A 22541-nucleotide genomic window follows, 5' to 3' on the forward strand; every position below is an offset into this window, starting at 1 on the left:
GGAGGCCCATTTAGGTGCTCCTTGTTGGAGACCCAGATTTCCCGTATCCCTCAATATGATTTGCAAGAAGGTGTGCATCCAACTTGCGTTTGAAACCCAGAACAGTAGTCTCCACCACAACCTCCTCTGGGAGAGCATTCCAAGCGCCCACCACTCGTTGTGTGAAACAGAACTTCCTGACATTTGTCCTGAACCTGCTGCCACTCAGTTTCAGGCTATGACCTCTTGTCCGTGTCATGTCAATAATGCTGCTTCCTGGTCAAATCATTTTAATATTTTAAAAGTCTCTATCAGATCCCCACGTAGTCTTCTCTTTTTGAGGGTGAACAGTCCCAGTTTTCCGAGGCGTTCCTTGTAGCTTAAATTCTCCATGCCTTTGACTAGTTTCGTGGCTCACCTCTCCAACAGAATTTTATCCTTCTTAAGGTATGGAGACCAGTGTTGGACACAGTATTCTAAGTGTGGTCTGACCATTGCTCTGTAAAGTGGCATTATAACATCTTCCGATCTACTCGTGATCCCACAGATCTTAAATAAACAAACATATTTGAACTAACCACTAGGCTACTCTTCCATGCTGTTACTTGGAGTAAGTCAAAATAAAGGACAGTCAGTGTCTTGGTCAACTTCTGCTAGCCAATCTGTGGGAAGTAGCAATTTTCCTTTCTATTGTGGGCTGTTCTAAGTATGGGACAAATCAAGTGAGGAACCCTGCCTGATTCAGTCCTGTTTGTTGACAAAAAAAGGCATTGTTTTCACCTTATGCTTTCCAACCCACAAAATGTTAGCAAGAAATTTAATTCAGGAATGGCTATCCGAGGCCAAAATAATGGAACATTGATGTAGGGGAAAATCTAGACACACTGAGTTTGAAAATGGTTTAGATTGAATGGGGGGCATCAGGCATTATAGAAATAAAAGCACCCTCCCCCCCCAAAAAAAAATAATATGGCCCAATGAATTTCTGTGGGCCAGACAGTGCCAGCAACTGCACTATGGAAACAATGATATTAGGAGCTATTAGGGACGTGCTGTTTTCAAACTGTCCATCCCCCCTATTGCCCACAAGCAAAGCAGCAGAAGGATTGGAAATAATTTTTCATGATACATGGCCAGCAGCCCTCTCTTGCTATCACATTTTTATCCCTGTGGATTCTCGGGATTCAGATTTTATTTACAGTGGACTGAACGTTGTAGTTATCTATTACTAAGGGCTCCTTTTACTAAGGTGTGCTAGTGTTTTTAGTGCGCGCTAAATGAAAAATACTGAAGGTGTTAGCGTTTAGCTCGCTAAAACTGCTAGTGCACCTTAGTAAAAGGAGCCCTAAGTGTTTTTCCTGCTAGTGAGTAATGAAAAGGCACAGTAATACTTTGGAATAGTGGTATTCTGTAATCCTATATAATAAAACCTTAAGCGCGCATGCGCACTTAGGGTTTCGTGTTCCCTGATCCATGGCCGGATTCTATTTTAGAACGTGGCGGCAGGGAACACTCTGGCCACTCCCCTCCTCCTGCCCTCACTCACCAACCGCTGGAGAAGCGCAGGCAAGCTCTCTCCCTGCATGCATCCTGGCCGCCCCGATTGCCCTCCGTGGCTGTATTCGGCGGCAGGGGAGGCGGCTCTCAGTCCTTCCTGACAGGTGTTGCTGGAGGAGCATCTCTAATCTTCCCGCAGCGGACCAGGGGTGGGGGTGGGTGCTGACGTTGTGCCTTACTGGTCTAGGCACATCGTTTCCCAAGGGGAGTACTTCAAAGGTGACCTTAGTGATATTCAGCAATGATGGATGTAGCACTTTTTCTAGGATGTGTTTGTGAACTTAGTTGTCAGACCAATTATATACAGAGGGGCTGGAAAGAAGTCCATGAGCCATGCTCTGCCTGCTGTCTCCTTATTCCACCTGAAATAGTTAAAATTTCTTGTTCACACTTCCAGATAGTACACATCTGAGTACCTAAGACTCCAAAGCAGCTAGAACTGCATCTAGTTGATGCATCTTTATTTAGAAAAATAATTCTCAAAAAAAAACATGGGAGTCCATAATCATCAAAAATATTCATCTGTTTTGAGTTTGTCTATCTCATTTGTGAACTAGAAAAAGCAGAATACACTTTTGATTTCTATTTTTTTAAATCAGTGCTTCTCAACCCCATCCTTGTGGCACCACCAGCTAGTCAGGCTTTCAGAAATACAAATACAGTACCCCTCCCCCCCCCACACACACACACAAATTCGCAATTCAGTGTTTGCGGCCTCAGTCATTTGCGGGTTTTTTCTTTTTCCTTATTTCTCCTTTTGATCTACGCACACACCATCACCTCATCCTGTCAATTATTAGCATGGCTGCTGCGAGGGAGATTGGGGAGGGGGGGGGAGATTGGTAGCAGTTGCAGCGGTAGAGTGTGCACATGCAATGGAGCCTTCCAGCTGACAGCGACCAGCTGCTTGGCTGAGAATGATGCGCCGTCACCATGGCAATGAGAAGCCAAAAGCAGAGTGGGGAGGTGGACCCTAAAAGAAATTAGGCTTTTTTGTACCACATCCATTTTTTGCGGTTTTTCACAATTCATGGTCACTCATGGACCAACCCCTGCTAATTTCAGGGGAGTACTGTATGAGATATATTTGCATATCTATCAAGTTCATATTCATTTAGGAGATCCTGAAAAAAACAACTGGCTGCGTATGCCCCAAGAACTGCGTTGAGGCACTGTTCCGAACCTCATTCTCTTTTCTCTTACAAATTCTCATTCTCAATATCAGAAAATATTGTAACATGTTCTGTGCTGAAAGTCCCTTTGTTGCCTATACTTTAGAACGTCTTACTTGAGGTGACTATAGTCAGAGCCTTTAGTAGGAATTCTCATAGAACACAACATCAGTCTTATGTGAAAAATATATAGTGTGGAGTTAGAACTGTCCAACCCCAGTTCTTCATATCTTTGCACCCTTTCTTCCTAATTACAACCCCAAAAGCTAGGTAAATGACCAAGTACTGGAAGTAGGGCCATCTTGAGGGCTGTGCAAGGGAGATGGGGAGGAGGGCAAAAATCACCCCTTGTCCATTGTTTTCCCAGCTGTGGCATACTGGATGGGGTGAGGTACTAGGGGTGTTTTGCTGACAGGAGGGTCCAAGTTTGAGCTCAGTGCAAGGAGGCTCCCCCCCCCCCCAAAAAAAAAAAAAGAAAACACAAGACTTTAGTACATCAGCATCCTGCTGTGTCCAGAAAGGACAGCAGTGCCAGAGCTGCAAGTACAATCCTCTCAAGAACAGATTTTTCGATTGCCAGCAAAAATGAGAAATTAGGTTTTTACCTGCTAATTTACTTTCTTTTAGCCTCTCCAGACCAGCATAGGACCCCACCCTGTCTATTGTCGTATTCTTGCATGCAGATTTTCATTTTTCGGTCGGTTTCTAGTATTGTACTAAGGCCGGGGAGATTAAGAACAGCAGCGGTGGCGTGGCTTAGCTGGCGAACTGTGGGGACCTTTGCTATTTGCATTTGTTCCTTTGCATTTTCCAACAGCATTCCTGTTTTTATTTGTTGATACTCTTGTTCGAAGTCCTGTTTGTTTTCTGAATATAGTTCTTGGTTCTGCTTGGCTATTCGGCAAACTGAAGTAATTAGGAAGGGGTCACATGATATGTACAGTTCCAAAGTTTTGTCTCAGTCTCCACCGGCTGGTCATGATGAGATATATATACCCGCTTGTAAGATTAACCTATGCTAGTCTGGAGAGTTGCTAAAGAAAAAGCAAAGAACATTTTTTTTGTGAGGTGGGTAGGGATGGGGTAAAAAAGTAGGGGTAAAAAGTATGGTCTCATTGCATCAGCATACATTTGGGTTGCTTTAGTCTTGGTTTCAATGATGTCAGGGATAAGAAACATGTTCCCTCATAGAGGCAAGCCATGCTTGAATACAAGCTGCAGAGTGTGCAAATGGGCACTAGCTCATGTCTGAAGTTCCAAAAGGCTGGAAGCTTTTGATGATAATCTTCATATTCCTTCTTTCTCTGGCAAGGTAACTAGAGCTGGGCTCGGTTCAGGTTCTCATGTACATATTTTGCTATGTCTTGCAGCAGTTAGCCAGGACTTTCTTCTTGTCCGACATGCTTAACTTTGTTACTGGCTCAGCATTTTCCTCTCTCAAATCCACAGTCTTCTTCACCTCCCTGTATGATGGACGGTTTGCAAAAGTTAGCTGCAGTCAAATTTCATGTAGTGCTTTAATATTTATAATAATGCTTTACCCCTACAAACTGAGGACTTTTAATTTAAAATAAGAAATTTTCTTTTCTTTTTCCTCTTTATATTTACCTCATATCATTTGCTTTTCAAGCTCCCGCCGCTCCCTGAATGGCTGCTGCGAGAACCGGTGACAGCCTTTCAGGGAGTTGCAGCTTGAAAAGCTTGCTCCTGTGTGCCGGCCCAAGTGCACCGCTGGCTGCGAGATCAGCAGGAGGTGCTCAGCGTGGGAAACACCAGGGAAGGGTGAAGGGTGTGTGTAAAAGAATTGTTAGTATCGGCTGGGACGGGAGAGATTGCCCCTGTCCCGGCCTAATGGCAGCCGTGCAGCAAATCCGGGAGGGTGGCGGGTGGTCACTGGGTGATGACCCAAATATAGGATGAGACCCCCATTTTTGGCCCAAAAATCGCATCCTATATTCGAGTATACAGTATATGGTACTAGGAATTGAATATAAAAAATTGCAATAAATATACAAGTGCATAAAAAGTCTCTTATAGTGCCTTTAACCCATAAAATTATATTGCTTTATCATCTTAATCAACCATCCATAAATCGCCCTGTCCTTCCTCTCCCATCCATCCCTTTCCCCTTGAAACTGTTATTAGAATGCTCTTGTTTCATTGATGATATTTTTTGTTCATACCATCCTGACCAAGGAGGCTTTGGTTTCTATTTTTTTATTGCTTTGATGTATATTAACACAGTAGCATAGCGAGGGTGAGAGGCACCCCCTCTCCCCGCACCTCTTCTCCGCTGAGAGCAGCAACTTCAATTTGCTGTCTGCACCCGGCTCTCCCTCTGACATCACTTTCTAGGCACAGGACACGAAGTGACATCAGAGGGAGCACCGACATTGGCGTGAGCAGCATGTTGAATTTGCTGCTCGCGGCGGTGAAAAGTTACAGGTACGGTGGGGGGAAGTGAAGGTATGCGCGTGGCAGGGGGGGGAGGAGTGAGGGGTGTCGGCATCCCCCCCTCCTTATTACGCCACTGGACCAATATGGCTACCACACTACTTTATCCAAAACATTCAGGACAGGATTACTTAGGTGCTTAAGTTACATATGTTCAGCTCCCCTCCCTTTCTCTTTACCTGGCTAGGTGTAGGACAGCCTCAACAACATTGGTACCATCCTTGGCACTGGTCTCACAGAACAAGGACTTATAGGCCTAAAAGAAAAGGCAACATATTCAAGTCAGAATAAACTGGAAAAAATGGAGCAGAACGCTGGAAAGATAGACCACGGCTAGATTATGGGGTAAAAAATGGGCACTAGGTTATTATTCTAGTGCACCAACTGTGGTATAGAATATTTGCTTAAGTCAATAGTTAGACCAAACTTTAGGCGCAACTACTTATGCCAAGTCAATGCAACTGGGCGCTTAATTGCAACCATCATATAAGTTGAGTGCAAAAATACAATGCCGTTGCCCCGCATATATGAATGTCCCCGATGCAGTTATGTGTTAGAACACTTAACACCCAGTTATAGAATAATATCTAAGGCACTTGGGTGCTTAACTTATGATGCTCAAACAGACGTTAACAGCAGTTAGGCGCCTAATTCCTGCCTCACTTTTGGGGGCACTCTATACCCCACATAAGCACTGCCACAATGTTTGGAGATCATATCCACAAGAAACATACCACCCTCAACAGTTAACAAAGCTACTTAAGCTCTGAAAGATCCTTTCACAAAGATCTGACATGGTCTTGAGAACTCTTTTCTCCAGGACCAGTATGATTACCAGAACTTGTCATACTGTATTAATAGGTTAGTCATTGCCTTGTAACTTCTATTTTTAAGGAGGAGAATGTGGTGCAGTGGTTAGAGCTACAGCCTCAGCACCCTGAATCGGTGGTTTCAAACCCTGTACTGCTCCTTATGACCCAGGGCAAGTCACTTAATCCTCCACTGCCCCAGGTACATTAGATAGATTGTGATCCCCCTGGGAGAAATAGGGAAAATGCTTGAAGTATCTGTATGTAAACCGCTTTGAATGTGGTTGTAAAACTACAAAAAGATGGCATATAAGTCCTAATCCCTTTCCCTGATGTCATAATGCCTGGCATAAACCCTAGTAGCAACATTCCAGAGCTCATATTGTGACATCATAATGCCTCAGTCCTCCAATGCCTAAGAGCCAACCTCATCAGTGATGTCACAATGGCTTCACTTCTTTTTTTTTTAATCTTTTTGATTTTCTAAAGTTAACAAAAATGCAGTACAGTATCTATACAAATAATATCATATATGCATTTATAATTAATCAAAATCCATACAACAAAAAACAAACAAACCTCCACCCAACCAATATTTTGCAAGGGATGAAACCATGACAGAAATACCCCCTCCCACCCTCCCTCGGCGTGTGTGCAATATGCCAACAGGAACAAAGGAAAATAAACAATTACAACGAATCCATAAAATATATCAAAGGGCCCCACTTCTGCTATTGTATTGGAGGAGAGTGTGGTGCAGTGGTTAAAGTTACAGCCTCAGCACCCTGAGGTGGTGGGTTCAAACCCCATACTGCTCCCTATGACCCTGGGCAAGTCACTTAATCCTTCACTGCCCCGGGTATATTAGACAGATCGTGAGCCCACTGGACAGATAGGGCAACTGTATGTAAACCACTTTGAGTGTAGTGGTAAAACTACAAAAAGGCGGTATACAAGTCCCAATCCCTATTATTGCGAGAAGCAGGTCATGGCACCATTGTTTTGTGTTGCTTACTCACCATGGCCAATTTCTCTCCATGAGAAGTGTGAATACCACTGGATTCTGGCAGCTCTGCTCGCTGGTCAATCTTGTTGCCAATCACCATTAGTGGGATTGAGTTCTCTGCAGAATTCTAACACAGGAAAATACACGATTACCAATTCTTTGCTTTCCACAGAAATATTGAACCCCCCCAAGGCAATCAGGACGTCAGGCTATCTACAATGCATATACAAGTACATGAGATCAATATGAATTACATTACATTGCTGATTTCTATTCCGCCTGTACCTTGCAGTTCTAAGCGGATTACATCAGAAGATAACTGGACATTTCCAGGAAGAAGGTTACAATTAATGAGGAGAGGTTACAAGATAAGTAGAAAAATAAGGAAGACGTCAGAAGGAGCTGGAAATTTACGAGAGTTACAGAGTGGGTGCTGGTTACTTTGTTGAGTCTTAGGGGGATATTACAGGTAGGGGGAGGGAGAGGGGAGAATAGCAAGGGGGAATGGAGAGGGGGGTTAGGATATCTGGATGAACTTTTTGAATAGTAGGGTTTTGATTTCTTTTCGGAAAGTTTTGAGGTCAGTTGTTGCTGTCAGCAGGTTGGAGATGGAGGGGTCCAATTTTGCTGCCTGTGTTGCTAGTAGGTGATCATACATCTTTTTGCGCTTAGTTCCTTTGAAAGGGGGGTAGGAGAATGGGGATTGGGTTCTCCTTTGGATGAGAGGTTCCGATTTAGGCAGTTGTTTAGGTGGGTGGGTGCCATTCCGTTTAATGCAGTATAGTTTGAATTGAATGCGGGCTTGTATAGGTAGCCAGTGTGAATCTAGGTAGGAGTTGGCGATATGATCAAATCTGTCCCATGCATATTCATTGTGGCAATATTGAAATTCAGGAGAAGACTGAGAAACAGTGGCCTGCTTCATCAGTACATCTAATATACTTATTGATGCTTCCACAGCGTTTATTTAAACATTTTTATATCCCACTTCATCTACAATTCTGTGTAGCTTAAACATAATATTCAAAATAAAATGAATTGCCTATCAGATTGAGAATGCTGTAGTAGAATTGTGTAGTAAACTTCTATATTTTTACTTTCTCTGGAGACAAGCAGAGGGAAATGCAGGCACCCTCGCTAGTGAAGCCCTTGACTGAGCCTGTGCGCTGGTGCTCTCCCCTAGATACAGTAGGGTTTTTTTGTTTGTTTTTTTACTACTGAGCATGTGCGGGCACCTTGCCTCTCACGCTCCACCCGTAGCTGTTCAGTTTTTTCTTTGACCGGTGCTTTTCAGGTCACAGCTCTCTCCTCTCCTTGCCTCTTCAGTCTGATTTGATTTAACTTTCTTTTGAATCCGGCACTCAGAGGAGGCGGTCACGACTGTCTGTCCTGAGGTTTACTCCTTGCTTTCTATGGGGAATGCTGGCTTCTGTCCTCTGAATCCTGGCTGGCACAGATGATATTCCTTCCTTTGTTTGATCTTTGGTTAAATCAATGTAAGTGGCAGCTTCTTTCGAATATCATCATTTGTGATTCTTAAGACTCCTGAGGCAGGCCTGTTGGCCGAAACATGTACATGTCGAGTCATTGGATGTACCATTGTGATATTGGAGGAATAAAGATCTTCACAATACCAGATGAGTTGGAGGACACTTTTTTAGTGCACATCATTCTGATCTGGACAATTCCATTTTTATTTCTTTTGATTTAACTTTCTTCACATTTTTACAAAGTAACATAGTAAATGACGGCAGATAAAGACCTGAATGATCCATCCAGTCTGCCCATTAGTTATGCCCATTAAAGAACAGCATTGCTAACAGAAGAGTTAGAATCAAGCAACTATGCTATATGAAATGGAAAATGAAAGAAGATTATCAAGTACAAATAAATACAATTGAATATCAAGAAAACGTGAACAAGAGAATTGACCCAAATGTCTCCACAGACAGAAATGATGTTCCTGAGATGGACTTTATTACTATAAAATCTCGGCAAACCACATAAAAACCTGAGTCCTAGAGGTTTTTATGTGGTTTGCTGAGTTTTTATATTAATAAAGTCTATATCTTTTAACTCTTCTCCAGTGGCGCGAGCAGCATCACCAACCATGTTCTGTAAGGTTTTCCATTTTGATCGATTTATTACCCATAAGCATTTTTCATAATTATTAGATTCCTTTTCAAGGCTGTAAGAGGTTTGGACAATGTTCCCAATTAGTTCTTTTATCATTATTATGTTTTTCAGCTCTGCGTTTCTCTCAATGTTTATTTTAAATCTGACTTTTGCTGCCTTTAACCATGCGATATTATATTGTTAATGATTACTCATTCTTTTTCTTGTTTTTATCATGTCCAATTTTTAATTGTGCTGTATCTTTTTCTGGTTTTATATGGTCTGCTAGACTCTTGATAAAGGCACAGATGCCAAACACTGCCAGTGTCGAGTCTATCAATAAAATGAACGTTGAACATTATACCCCTGGCTGATCAATTAACATCTCTTCCTCACGACTCCTCCGTTGTAAGTACAAAACAAACCCATTTGGAGTCCCCACCCCAAATAACAACCTAATTTACATAATAACATCCATACACTGGAGAAGAACAGCTAGAAGTAAGGTGCCACTTTTCCAAATCTCTAATTGGGTCCTTTTTCCTCTGTTACCTTTATCTCATCCATCCATTCACGAACATTGAGGAAGCTGCTCTCTGAAGTGACATCATACATCAGCAACACCCCATGTGCCTTCCGGAAATAGGACTTGGCTATACTACGGAACCTAGAACACAAAATCAAAAAGAATTACCCCAACATCCTACTGAGTTAGCTAAATTTAGGTAGCCCTCTTAATGCAGGTGAAAACGATGAGTTAAAACCAACCAATGCTCTGGTTGCATCCTCCTTCAATCAGAAATAGCAAATTTGTTTAATTTAAGTTTTATTTGGCAACTTTTCATCAAATAAGCCTATACAGGGTGAATTATAAAAACATAAAAATCAAATGAAAACATAAAAAAATACACAGTCGAGTCAGATTATTATGACCACCGCCTACCTCTGATGTCAGAGACACAATGAATGAACGCATGTGTCACATGCAGACTTCGTGGATATATAAGGTGGCATTACATTAGTGATTTCTATTCCGCCATTACCTTGCGGTTCAAGGCGGATTACATAAGAGTTGTCATGAAGTTACAAGATATATAGGCAGATTACATAAGAATTGTCGTTAAATTAGGTAACACATGTTGGGTAATTTGAACATTTTAGATTTGATAAGGAGTGGACAGTATAGTAGGTGGAGCTTGGGATGGATCTGGTCATGTTAAATAAGTTTTAGGTATTTTATGAAGAGTAGAGTTTTTGTTTCTTTTTTGAAGGTTTTGTAAGCAGATTGGTGAGTTGTCTGTCTAGTTCGTGTCAGCAAGTTGCCAATATAGCAACCATTGGCTGTCATGGGAAAAAACCTTAATTCATCAGACATTGAAAAAGGCATGATCTTTGGCTACTGGGCAGCAGAATTTCAGAAACGGTGGAGTTTGTGAACTGTTAACGTGCTGCTGTGGTTAAAGTGTATCGTGAATGGACGAATGGAATCTTTGAGACGACCCAACGTAACTGTGGGGCAGCATGAGCCATCAATGCGAGAGGTTGATGCGGGCCTATTGGCACCAAGGGGCTTCCAGATATGTGTCCAAAATGACTGTGCAGTGTGAACCCTGTTGCGAATGGGGCTCCAGAGCAGATGGCTAGTGACTGCACCCATGCTCACGAGGGTTCACTGCAAAAAATAGCTGCAATCTGCACAAGAGTACCAACATTAGACTTGTACTGACTAGCAGCAGGTTGTCTTCTCCAATGAGTCATGTTTTGAACTCCATCAAACGGATGGACATTGGCATGTCAGGCATGAAACTGCCGAGAACAAACACCCAGCAACCATTGTTGTACGTACACAAGCTGGTGGCGGCAGCTTTATGGTCTGGGGCAGGGCAGCCCAAGTCCGGTCCTCGAGATCTACTGGCATGCCAGGTTTTCAGCATATCCACAATGAATATGCATGAGAAAGATTTTCCTGCACTGCCTTCTTAGTATGCAAATCGCTCTCATGCATATTCATTGTGGATATCCTGAAAACCTGGCCTGGAGATCTCGAGGACCGGACTTGGGCAGCCCTGGTCTGGGGAATGTTTTCTTGGTATAGCCCGAGTTCCTTTATCCCTCTGGAAGGTATTCTCAACCGATATGGGTATCTCTCCATCCTTGCTGTTCAAGTACACCCATACATGTTGACGGTCTTCCCTGCGGCCAATGTGATCTTTCAACAGGATAATGCAGCACATCATTACACTAAAATTGTTTGTGAGTGGTTCACAAAGCACGACCAAGACTTCCAGCTACTTCCCTGGCCTTCAAATTCCCCAGACCTTAACCGAATCAAGCACATTTGGGACCACCTTGATTGATATGTTCGACGAATGGATTCACTACCACGCACCCGTCAGCAACTGTCAGACACACTGCAGTCTGCTTGGTTCCAGATACCTCTAGAAACCATCTAGTATCTTACTGAGTCACTCCCACGGTGTCTGGCTGCCATCTGTGCTGCCAGAGGCAGTTATTCTGGATATTAGCAGGTGATCATAATAATGTGACTCAACTGTGTACAACATACCAATAAAAACATCAACATCACAAAACAAACTACTAGTTACTTCATACCTTTCCTGACCAGCTGTGTCCCAGATCTGTAGTGTTGTACGTTCCCCATCAACTAAGAGCTTTTTCATCTGGAAATCAACTCCTAAATAGCAAGAAAACAGAGGAAGAAAACCATGGGAAAAATGTCTCCAAAAAGAAAAACGGTAACTGGAAAAGGATTACTTTCCACGTTAAAGTGACTTGAATTTTATCAAGCAGAGATTCTGCTACATCACAAGGCATGTTACATTTTTGTTCCCATATAAATTTTACTTTGCATGTTTCTAAAAATACAGAAGACCGAGACTTTTTTTGATTTACCTAATGTGGTAGGAATTTCCCCTCGGAACTCATTCAAACATAGTCGAAGTAGGAAACTGGATTTTCCAGATCCTGCGTCTCCAGCCAGCACCAGCCTATATATAGGGCCAGCGCTCTGGGAGTCCTCTTCTACCGTAATTCCCTCTTTCTAGAATGAGGAAGAAAAGCAAATTCCAAGTCAGTCCTTTAGATATTAGTACTTTTCTGTCTGCCACCTCCAGGGGCTTTAATTCTAAAAATCGTATGCTTTTCCTTCGCTGCCTACGCTTGGAACTCTCAGCTTCCCCCCAAAACACAACAAACACAAAGCAGAGCTGTAATTAAGCATTTTAGCACTTGAGGCGAGTATTCGTGCCCTCTGCTCCCCTCTCCTACCCCTTTCTAATCTAATCCTCAGCCCTCTTTTTACACTCTCCTGTTTAGGAGGAGAGTCATAGGTATTGTTTGATTGCGTATTTTGGGGCACGCGGGGAGGGGAAGGACTAATTCAGCATTAGTACCCACTAGGACTTTGGAGCTGGTACTCCAAACCTTTGACGCTGACTCCAACTCCTCTATTTGTCTATTGTCCGACTCCAATTCTGAATTCAATTCTCACCGATATTAGATTTTAAATTTTTTTCTAGATCTAAAGTGCAGGTAAATATAATTTTACATCCAGGATAGAGATATGTATATACAGTATACGTCACTGCTCCCTCTAAGCCAGTGGTCTCAAACACGCGGCCCGGGGGCCACATGTGGCCCGCCAGGTACTATTTTGAGGCCCTCGGTATGTAATCACAAAAGTAAAATAAAACCATTTCTTGATCATATGTCTCTTTAGCTATAAATTACAATATTATTATTAAGACTTAGCCAAAAGGAAAGATTTATAAACTATAAAGAGTTTGACCTCATGCAAAATTGTCATTTCTATAATAAGACATTAACTATTTTTTTTCTGAGGCCCTCCAAGCACCTACAAATCCAAAATGTGGCCCTGCAAAGGGTTTGAGTTTGAGACCACTGCTCTAAGCTGAGTGAGATTCCTCCACCTACAATGCTGCCAGTGGGCAGGGCGAGGATGGGTAGAACTGGGCGGGTCTATAGGTCCGGATTTTACATACGTAAAGCCTGGTAACCCTACCCATTTGGGACAATAACTCCCAGGACATCTCACATGATAGCACAGGCCTGTCTTAGCATTCTTCTCTAAGTTTCTTAATTTCTGTCCAGCACCCAGTCAGATTTATGAGCAGAGGGATTGTCTCCATTTCCTGTAAAATTTGCACCCAAGTACTTTAGCTGGAAGCTCTCTCTCTCTAAGCTAACTGCTTCCTTTCCTTTCACCTCTGTTCTCTTGGTCATTTTATCTCTTTGTTCACTACTATCTGGAGTTAAAGCCTTGGACTACTGGGTACCTTTGGTATGAAAGCAGGAAGTCGCTTCTTGGAGGAGGCAGATGATCCTGAGCGACAAACTGGTCGAGAGACTGTCTTTCCCTTAGCTCTGCCATCAACCTCTGACATCTGCAGAAATGCAAAGAAAGGTCACTGGGAGCAGATCAATAACTCTTCCAAAAGTTAAATGGCTTCCAAACACGCACATTATAATTTAGGATTTCATATTCAGGTGTAATACCAGAAAAGAAGACTTTATAAAAGGAATAATTCCAGGAATAATATGATCAATATAAATATTTAGTTATAAGTACCACTTTTGAATTTACAGAAAATTTCATTCATCTCATATTGCGTTTCATTTTTTCATAGTCATTTATAGAGCCATTTCATCAGACTTCCATGGCCTCAGCGGCTACACTCAAGTGTTCTATTTCATGTAACACTAGAGCTTAACAGTAGCCTGCCTCCTCATCGGCCCATAAACCATTTTTATCCCAGGACAAGCAGGCAGCATATTCTTAACACATGGGTGACGTCACCGACGGAGCCCTCGGTACGGACCTTTTTAACTAGAAGTTTCTAGTTGGCCGCACCGCGCGTGCGCGAGTGCCTTCCCGCCCGACGGAGGAGTGCGTGGTCCCCAGTTTCTTCGTTTCCGCGGAGCGAAGAAGACGCGTGTGTTTTTTCAACGGCCGTTGAAACCACTTTTTTGCCTTCCCGCTCGCGCTTTTTTCCTAATTTTTCTTCTTTTGCCTTCGGGTATCTTTTTCTTTTGCTTTGTAAAAAAAAAAAAAAAAAAAAACTTGCTTTTTTTCGCCTTTTTTCGATTTTGCCCCGGCGGGGCCTGTTGCCATTATACAGGCCTCGGGGTTCGATTTTGCGGAGGCCGTTAATTTTCTGTAAATTCAAAAGTGGTACCGATAACAACTAAATAGAACAAAGTGTGGCATGATTTATATTGATTATTGATTGACTATATCCTTCACTCGTGAATAAGATATATTAAAGCCATTTGATTTTTGAGGAATAATATGATGACATAAAAAAATACTAATACAGGACCATAATTACATAAATAACTACCGGTAGATTCATCACAAGCGGTCATAAGTTCTAGTGGACTACAACAAATTACTAGAAGGGGATGATGTACATGAGCTTTGGGAAAAAAAGAAACAATCCAACTTGTCTGCAGTAAAAAATAAAGTAAAGCGATGAGTAAAAAGGAAAAGACTGCAGAAGCGATGTACAAAGTGCCAGGATCCTTTATTAAAATGAATAAAATATGGTGATCCCAATGGTGGTTCTCATGTATGGAAATACAGAATTCGACACGGACCGTGTTTCGGAGAAACACTCTTCCTTCAGCAGCAGGACATAATCCGATAGGACTCACTGTCTTCAATTTGTCAGACTTATTTTTTGATACCAACGGTTCTCAACAATTGTGATATTTTCCAATCCGGGACCCCTGAAGGAGTGTTTCTCCAAAACACGGCCCATGTCGGGTCCTGTATTTCCATACACGAGAACCATCATTGGGGTCACCATATTTATTCATTTTAATAAAGGATCCTGGCGCTTTGTACATCGCTTCTGCAGTCTTTTCCTTGTGTTACTCATGAGCCTTGGAAACCATACAGGCTCCTCCTCAGATCTGTTGTTACACAAATGATGTGTCAGTTAGATTCCATAGTGGATGTACGAGACCAGAATTAAACAACACAGTCTCTCTTGAGAAGAATCCTAAAGCCAAGTTTCTGACGTTCCAACCCTGAATTTCCTTTTCTATTTCTACTAAATTCATGGTATACATATTCTTGTCCAAAAGCCTGGGCCTAGCCCTCAAGACCTAAGCTCCTCACCTCTACATCTGAGGGCACACAAGAATAACTCCTATGCATGGTCCCCTCTGAACTCTCACTACGATCACTCTCAAAGTCACTGGGCGAGTTGTCATCACTGTGCGGCAAGGAAACTCCGCTGTCCAGATATTTATCAGCCCAATGGGCCACATCCGAGAACTTCCTGTAGGAATCATCCGCAGCAGCGTAGCTAAAGATAGATTCAGATGGTTAATAGCTTGGAAAGCTGTTACAAAGCGTGGGCTCATTCCTCCCATGGTATGGTATTTTCTCACCTGCTGTATGTGATCACGGGTGTCATGTTTGGACTCACTCTGTCTGGTAAGCTGTGGCGACCAGGGGATGAGTGCTACAAGAGGAAAAGGCGGCACAAATTACACTTCTTGAAGACTTATTTATTTGATAAATTTGTTTTGAGTCATTTCAACAAAGTATTTTAGGAATAGGCTTATGTTTGTATTTTCGCTGCGTTTTGAAGACTCTCTTGATGTAAACCGCTCTGAACTACATGGTATTGCGGGATATAAATAAATGTTGTTATTATTATTATTGTGTAGCATTTTAACTGGCAAGTCTTCACTGTTGAAAAAAAAAATATTGCTCTTTTTCCCCTCTTGATGTATTCCAAATGGTGCAGCCATATTTTAGTCCAATGGTTCCTAACCCTGTCCTGGAAGAACACTGGGATAGCCTTAATGAACCTCCATTATCTGCAAATCTCTTTCATGCATATTCATTAGGGCTATCCCAAAAACCTTATATATATATATATATATATATATATATATATATAGTATTCAGGAGCTATTTGAATGTGGTCAGAAAAATATTCAGGATTATACAGGAGAGCAATCATCCCAAATGTTTCATTTATATCCTCCGCCCTGCAAAGAGTTATGTACCTACAGGGTGAGGCAAACAAAAACAAAACAAAACCCTGCAACCTCCTAAAGTTTTATTTTTTTGCAGTTTTCTCAGCAACTGCTTGGAATTTCATTGTTGAATTTACAGCTTTATTTGTTGTTACTATCTTCGTTTATCTACATTATCTTTAAACATGGCAAAGTTACAGATTATTTAGTGTGACTACCCAATCATTTTTGCACATTTAAAAATGAACTCCAAAACTAGCATTATTTTGGGGGGAAGGAGGGGTACTAGCTTACTGTTAAGGACATCACAGTGCCGTAGACTTTTGTCTGGGGAGCAATGTTGGAGGCCGATTCCAAGTGCCACAGAAAGCTGCAAACAGTTGCCGAACTCAAGGAAGCGCTGCAGATGATCTGTGACCGATATTCAAAGTTGTTAAGAACTAAGCGACTGGAGGCCCGTGTTAAAGCTGGGGGTGGACGCTTTGGGCATTCACAGCGACTACAAAATTCTGAATCCTTGTTAATTGTATTGTTTAAATGATGTTATTTTATTGCGTTTTAGCTTGAATATCTGTAACACTAAAATGTTAGTAACATCAACCTAGCTTAAGATAATTAAATGCTGTTTAAGAACAATGACTAAATAAGTATGTAAAAATTCTCACTGAAATTCAAAGCAGTTGCTGAGAAATGGCAAAATCCTCCAGGGCAGTGGACCCCAAGCCAATCGGGTTTTCAGGCTAGCCCTAATGAATAGGCATGAGATAGATTTGCATATAATGGAAGTGACAGGCATGCAAACCTGCTTCATGAATATTCATTAGGGCTAGCCTGAAAACCCAATTGGCCTGGTGGTCCTCCAGGACAGGGGACCACTGCTCTAGGGGGTTACATTTTTTGCCTCATTCTGTATTTGCTTATATAATAGATTTTATTTGCCTCTTAGAACCCTCAACCTCTAAATAATCTTTTGCACTGAAACATCCATTTCAGCACAGAAACAATCCCAAACACAATGTCATACATTTGTACTAGAGAATGACACGGTGACAAAATTCATCACCGTTCCCGTCCCTGCGGATAACCGCGGGAAACCATCTTCATTCTTTAAAGAGAGAGGGAAGAATCAGAGTATGAATGGCCACAACCACTGACCCGCAAGCTTTGCTTTGAAGAATGCTGGTGTAGAAGGACTGAGGTTGAGATAGACACTAAAGAATGAGTCTCTGGTATTCAGAGCAGATATTGTGATGTCATAATGCCTCATTCCACCAGTGCCTAAGAGCCAATCACATCAGTGATGTCACAATGGCTTCATTATCCTTGGCTCCCATAAGAATCAGAGTATGAATGGCCACAACCACTGACCCGCAAGCTTTGCTTTGAAAAATGCTGGTGTAGAAGGACCGAGGTTGAAATAGACACTAGAAAATGACATGGGATTATTTCCCGCGGTTATCCGCGGGGACGGGAACGGTGATGAATTTTGTCACCGTGTCATTCTCTAATTTGTACCATATATTTTTTCAGAACCAAAGCAGGGAAGATGAGCCCTATGCAATTATCCTGAGTTTTACCCTACTGAACTAATATGAAAAGATTTCATTGCCCTTCTTGCTCAACTGCATCTTTGCCATTTGTCTTGTAAGAAAAACTTCTCAGCTGTTGGCATACAGACATTGGAGTCAACTGAATAATTCAGCAAATAAGATGCCAAAAGTGTTGGGACAAAACTTCATAGCATAATATACATTACATTAAAACACATTTCTAGACCGCAAAACCTTCCAGATTGATGTGATCTACATAATCAAGAGACTGTACACCACAGTGAGTTACAAAAAAAGAGATATATCATATTCCTTACTTTCCTAAAAATCTTACAAAGAGGGAAGTCTTCAATAGTTTTCGGAAATGCATTTATGAAACTGAGGAGGCAAACAGAATACGCAGTTCCATGTCCCAACTAGCAGCCTGACATGTAATTGTTCGGTGCAAAAATGTCTTATAAATTCATGGTACAGTGTTCCCCCGCGAATTCACGGTTCGCAGACTCACTCATTCGTGGTCTGCTCCGACCACCAGAAAGAGGCAATCAGAGCAGACTCCGAGTGATTTTCTTCACCCGCTGGCGCTCCAGCTGCCCTCTCCTGCCTCCCCTGCCTTTTGACAGGCAAAAAACCGTATATTGTGATTGGATAGGATATGATTTGATTACTTTATGTGCATTTTGATAGAAAATCAAGTGATGTTTTCAAGTTCAAATGTTACTTTGTGCTACACTTGTTGCAAGTTGTAAATAAAGATTTATTTAAAAAAAAAATTCACGGGGGTTCCTGCGAATTTCAGGGGAATACTATATACATATTCTTATCAGAAAGCCTGGACCTAGCCCTCAAGACCTAAGTTCCTCACCTCTACATTTAGCACTTGTGTGAAAGCTAAGTCAACATATTTTCTCTCACGCATACCAAAAGTTCTAACTCACCCGCTGCCTTGAGTGTTCTGAATTAGAGAGGAGTGCAGTCCTCAGGCTGTCATTGCTGTCATAAAGGGACTTATTTGCTGCCCTGTAATCAGGATAAACAGATTGATAATATACGTCTTGTGTCTCATACAGGAACTCTCTCATCCCTTCTACTTATTCAAGTCTCTTTTTCAGCCCCGCTCCTGAACTAGGCTCTACGTTACAGCACCATGCAAAGGATGTTGATCAAGCTCTAGCTAAGGTGAGCAATGACGGCTGGAAAATCCAGACCATGAGCTCCGTTTCAGAAGCGCGTGCACTATTTCATATTTTCCTTGATCCCTCTGTTTTTCATCTCTAGCCCATTCAAGGATCAGGTACTTTACCTACTGCACACAAGTGGTCAATATGAACATAAGATGTGCCATGTTAAGACAAACCAGTGGTTCAGCAAGCCACACATTATGGGCCTGATTCTGTATAAGATGCCTAAGAAGTGGCCTCTGATTGGGTGTCAATCACGCATGTCCGCGTGAGCGGACTGCTGGGCACGATGGACCACTGGTCTGACCCAGCAGCAGCAATTCTTACGTTCTTATCAGTGTCATTTAAGGCTTCTGTCTCACGTCTACAGAGATACGCACCGACGATTAAGCCTGCTGAAGGCCACTTCTGGGCGAAACCATGCCAATGCCCCACTATTGGCGTACTTAAGCATGTGTATGCATCTCCATAGACGTGCTACAGAGGCCTACAATGTAGGTGTCCTGCCTTGGACTCTCTTTTTTTAAAAAAAACAAAAATCATGCATCCCAATTGGCTGCCAGACAGCGGTAGGACGCCTAGGCACCGACACAGGCACAAGTATACGAGACAGCAGAGCCCATAGTTTCTTCTGAGTAGCACAGAGCAATACTCACAGGCTAATAGGTAAAAGATATCAAACAAAATGTGCTTCCATGATAATTTAATAACAAAAGGACAGTTATAGGCATAAACAGGACAGGAGGGAGAGCAGAACATAGACGGTGGACTAAGTAAATTTGCTATATACATACTGCAGAATTTCAATCTGGCTGCTAATTCCTCTACTGTCTTCAGCCATCATCCTCATAAGCTCTTTCTCACTGTACCAAGAAAGAAATGTTAAAAATATAGACAATTATAGCCTAGACTAGTACATCTATATATATTTGTTCCAGAAAGCATAATATTTCCCATCATCCTGAAAGATAGTTTCCTTCTAATTTACTGAATCAGTCTTCAGTCATGTGCTCTGATAATACCGAGTCCTATTACAGTATATACTCGAATATAAACTGATGTAATCCCCTCCCAAAAGGAGGAAAAAAGGTTGACTCAAATATAAACCTGGGGGTTTATATTCAAGTACCCTGCCTTGCATCCAGTCCTTTTTTCCTCCCTCCACTTCCTACCCAGGCCCTGATGCCCACTATAGGTCTGCCTGAAGCCCTTGTGGTCTAGCAGGGAGCTGGGACAAGAACGATCCTTCCAACATCCTGTCCTGCTCTAAACCACCCTGCCTCCCTGACCTCTCTAAACCCTGGTGGTCTAGCAGTAAAGCAGGGCAGGAGCGATCTTCCAAAGCTCCTGCCTTGTGAGAGCTGCAATCAAAAATGCCTGCCACGGTTCTCACAGGGCAGGAGTGTAGGAAGATCGTTCCTACCTTGCTTCACTGCTTATCCACCATGGCTTTATAGGTAAGGTTTACAGGGATCAGGGAGGCGAGGTGGTTTAAAGTCAGCTGGGACAGGACATAGGAAGGATTACTCCCTGTCCTGGCTCACCACTGGACCACCAGGGGTTCAAGAAGGCCCACAGCACAGACCAGAGGGCTTAAATATAACCAAGACCCTCATTTATGGGCCATTTTTTGGCAAAAAAACAAATTTGTTTATATTCAAGTATATAAGGTTCTCATTGTAATGACAGGTTATCTATTTACATTCATCTCCTATGCACCTTTTAACTCACTTTTTCCACTGCATCCTCTGAATCATGTGGTCACCAATACTATTCATTGGACCCTTTTGACATTCTTAGTTTTTGAGATGGCTCTTCATCTGACTTTACAATTACTATTCCCTCATTTTGCTCATCTACTCTACTGCTTTATCTGGTATCTCTGAGTCCAAGAGACTGCTTCCCACACCTCTCACCTCACCTCTCATGCTGCATCTGTTGGTCTGCCAGGTCATTTTTTAACTTGTCCAGCTTCGTCTGCAGTAGGGACACGTTGGTCTGAGACTCCAGCAGATTCCTTTTCAAATGTTCATTCTCCTAGAAGGAAGTAAGACGAGTCATTTGTGGAAAACTTGCATTATATCCTTTCTCTAAGTCCTGCACTATGGTAGTGACCAAAGCCTAAGACTTTCTCAGCCTTTACCAACCATGCCATAGCTTCAAGGTCAAGTTGACTTGCTTGGTGAAGTTCACTTGCTTTTAGGAAAGGCAACTGAGTTTCCTCTCCTTTTTGGAGAATACACTATGCAGGTTAAAAAAAATGCATCAATAACCCATAAACTTCACAATATGAGAATCCAGGGGATCCAGATATTCAGGATCAACTTAAGAGAACATCTGAGGGGAAAGTGGTAAACAGCAGCTGCCATTAAACAACAGGTCCTGAAGCCACACCAGGCTTAGTTCAAGGGTACTGGGCGTCTTCTTCCTCTGAAGACCTGCATTCTGAGCATGTTCAAAGCATGTAATCACAAGGCCAGCACTTCTTGACACTGTTCTCTTGAAACACCCCACGATCACACATTTTGAATATGTTTGTGGTGCCGGAGTTTAGGAAGAGGAAGTGTGGTAGGAGCCACAGCAAAGGCCACCCAGTCCAATTAATTCTCTCTTCAATTCATAAAGTAACATAGTAAATGATGGCAGATAAAGACCTGAATGGTCCACCCAGTCTGCCCATTAGTTATTTTCATTAAAAATACATGATTAAGTTAACTGGTCACTTCTTTGATATTTCTGGGTCATAGATTAAAGTCCACTTGGTATTGTCCTAGGTTTCAACTGCTGAAGTTGCCATCCATGCTCACTCCAGCCTTGTTCTCCTCTAATCTAACTTGATGAAAAGAAGGAATCTCCAAAAGACAATTACCCTGACAGTGTAAAATTCTTGTACAACAACACATTTTCCAACAAGAAGACATGGCCAGAGCAGCATCATCATAAATGGCCTTAAAGCTGAAAACTAAAGTCTTAAATCTAATTCTCCAAATGATTGGTAACCAATGAAGTTTAGAAAGCAACAGAGTTATATGCTTTGACTTTGATAACCCCCTAATAACTTGTGTGGCAAGTTGTATATATATATGTGTGCATAAGCAGCAGAATGCATTTTATGTTTGGGGGGCCCAAAAGCTCCGCCCTAGATCCTACCCAAGCTCCACCCCAGACCCATAATAATAGAACTAACTGTAATGCAATTTCTTCTTCCATTCATTCAATCTTAATTGGGCTGGAACTGAACAGAGATCCTGGTCTCATGATAGTGGTTGCAGCAGTAGCAGTGCCACAGTACAGTGGCGGTGGCGGCCCTGAGATGGTATAGTCTGGTGGCAGCGAGCAGAGCAGTGCTGAAGAGGATTCTAGACCTGGGGGCAGTCTTGCAGCAGTGGTGACAGCAGTGAGGTGAACAGACACTGCACAGAAAGTGGTAGGAAGTAATAGATAATATAACTTCCTACTGCCAATTTTTATGGGGGCTATGGTCCCTGAGGGCCCCCCCCCCCCCGTGTGTGCGCACATGTATTAGTGCATTTTCAAGAAGACTAAAAAGAGAAGCCTCAGTGTTGTTGCCATTTAGAAGGATTAATTGCATGCAAGACAAAAAGGGCTAAAATCGCAGACATCCGATTCCTCTGAACCTCTGTGTGGCAGGAGATAAGAAATCTCACTTAGCAGGTTCCTCT

General features: G+C 42.3%; 1 protein-coding gene and 1 long non-coding RNA gene across 2 annotated transcripts in view; one reads left to right on the forward strand and one right to left on the reverse strand.

The window, feature by feature from the left end:
• Positions 1 to 1966: 1966 nt before the first annotated feature.
• The window catches only part of LOC117348526 (ras and EF-hand domain-containing protein-like), a 34252-nt gene continuing 13677 nt past the window's right edge, over positions 1967 to 22541 (reverse strand). The window contains exons 6-17 of the mRNA XM_033920752.1: positions 20780 to 20895; positions 19653 to 19721; positions 18616 to 18697; positions 15531 to 15604; positions 15256 to 15445; positions 13409 to 13516; positions 12006 to 12153; positions 11706 to 11787; positions 9645 to 9759; positions 6991 to 7104; positions 5342 to 5418; positions 1967 to 4171 (exon numbers count right to left, since the gene is read on the reverse strand). Of these exons, the coding sequence (XP_033776643.1) occupies positions 4066 to 4171; positions 5342 to 5418; positions 6991 to 7104; positions 9645 to 9759; positions 11706 to 11787; positions 12006 to 12153; positions 13409 to 13516; positions 15256 to 15445; positions 15531 to 15604; positions 18616 to 18697; positions 19653 to 19721; positions 20780 to 20895 (1281 nt within the window). The 3' untranslated portion in view covers positions 1967 to 4065. The remainder of the gene's footprint in view (positions 4172 to 5341; positions 5419 to 6990; positions 7105 to 9644; positions 9760 to 11705; positions 11788 to 12005; positions 12154 to 13408; positions 13517 to 15255; positions 15446 to 15530; positions 15605 to 18615; positions 18698 to 19652; positions 19722 to 20779; positions 20896 to 22541) is intronic.
• The window catches only part of LOC117348531, a 46985-nt gene continuing 43190 nt past the window's right edge, over positions 18747 to 22541 (forward strand). The window contains exon 1 of the long non-coding RNA XR_004537002.1: positions 18747 to 18856. This is a non-coding gene — a long non-coding RNA (uncharacterized LOC117348531). The remainder of the gene's footprint in view (positions 18857 to 22541) is intronic.

This window comes from Geotrypetes seraphini, chromosome 14 (genome assembly GCF_902459505.1).
Source record: "Geotrypetes seraphini chromosome 14, aGeoSer1.1, whole genome shotgun sequence".
Classification (NCBI taxonomy): Eukaryota; Metazoa; Chordata; class Amphibia; order Gymnophiona; family Dermophiidae; genus Geotrypetes; species Geotrypetes seraphini.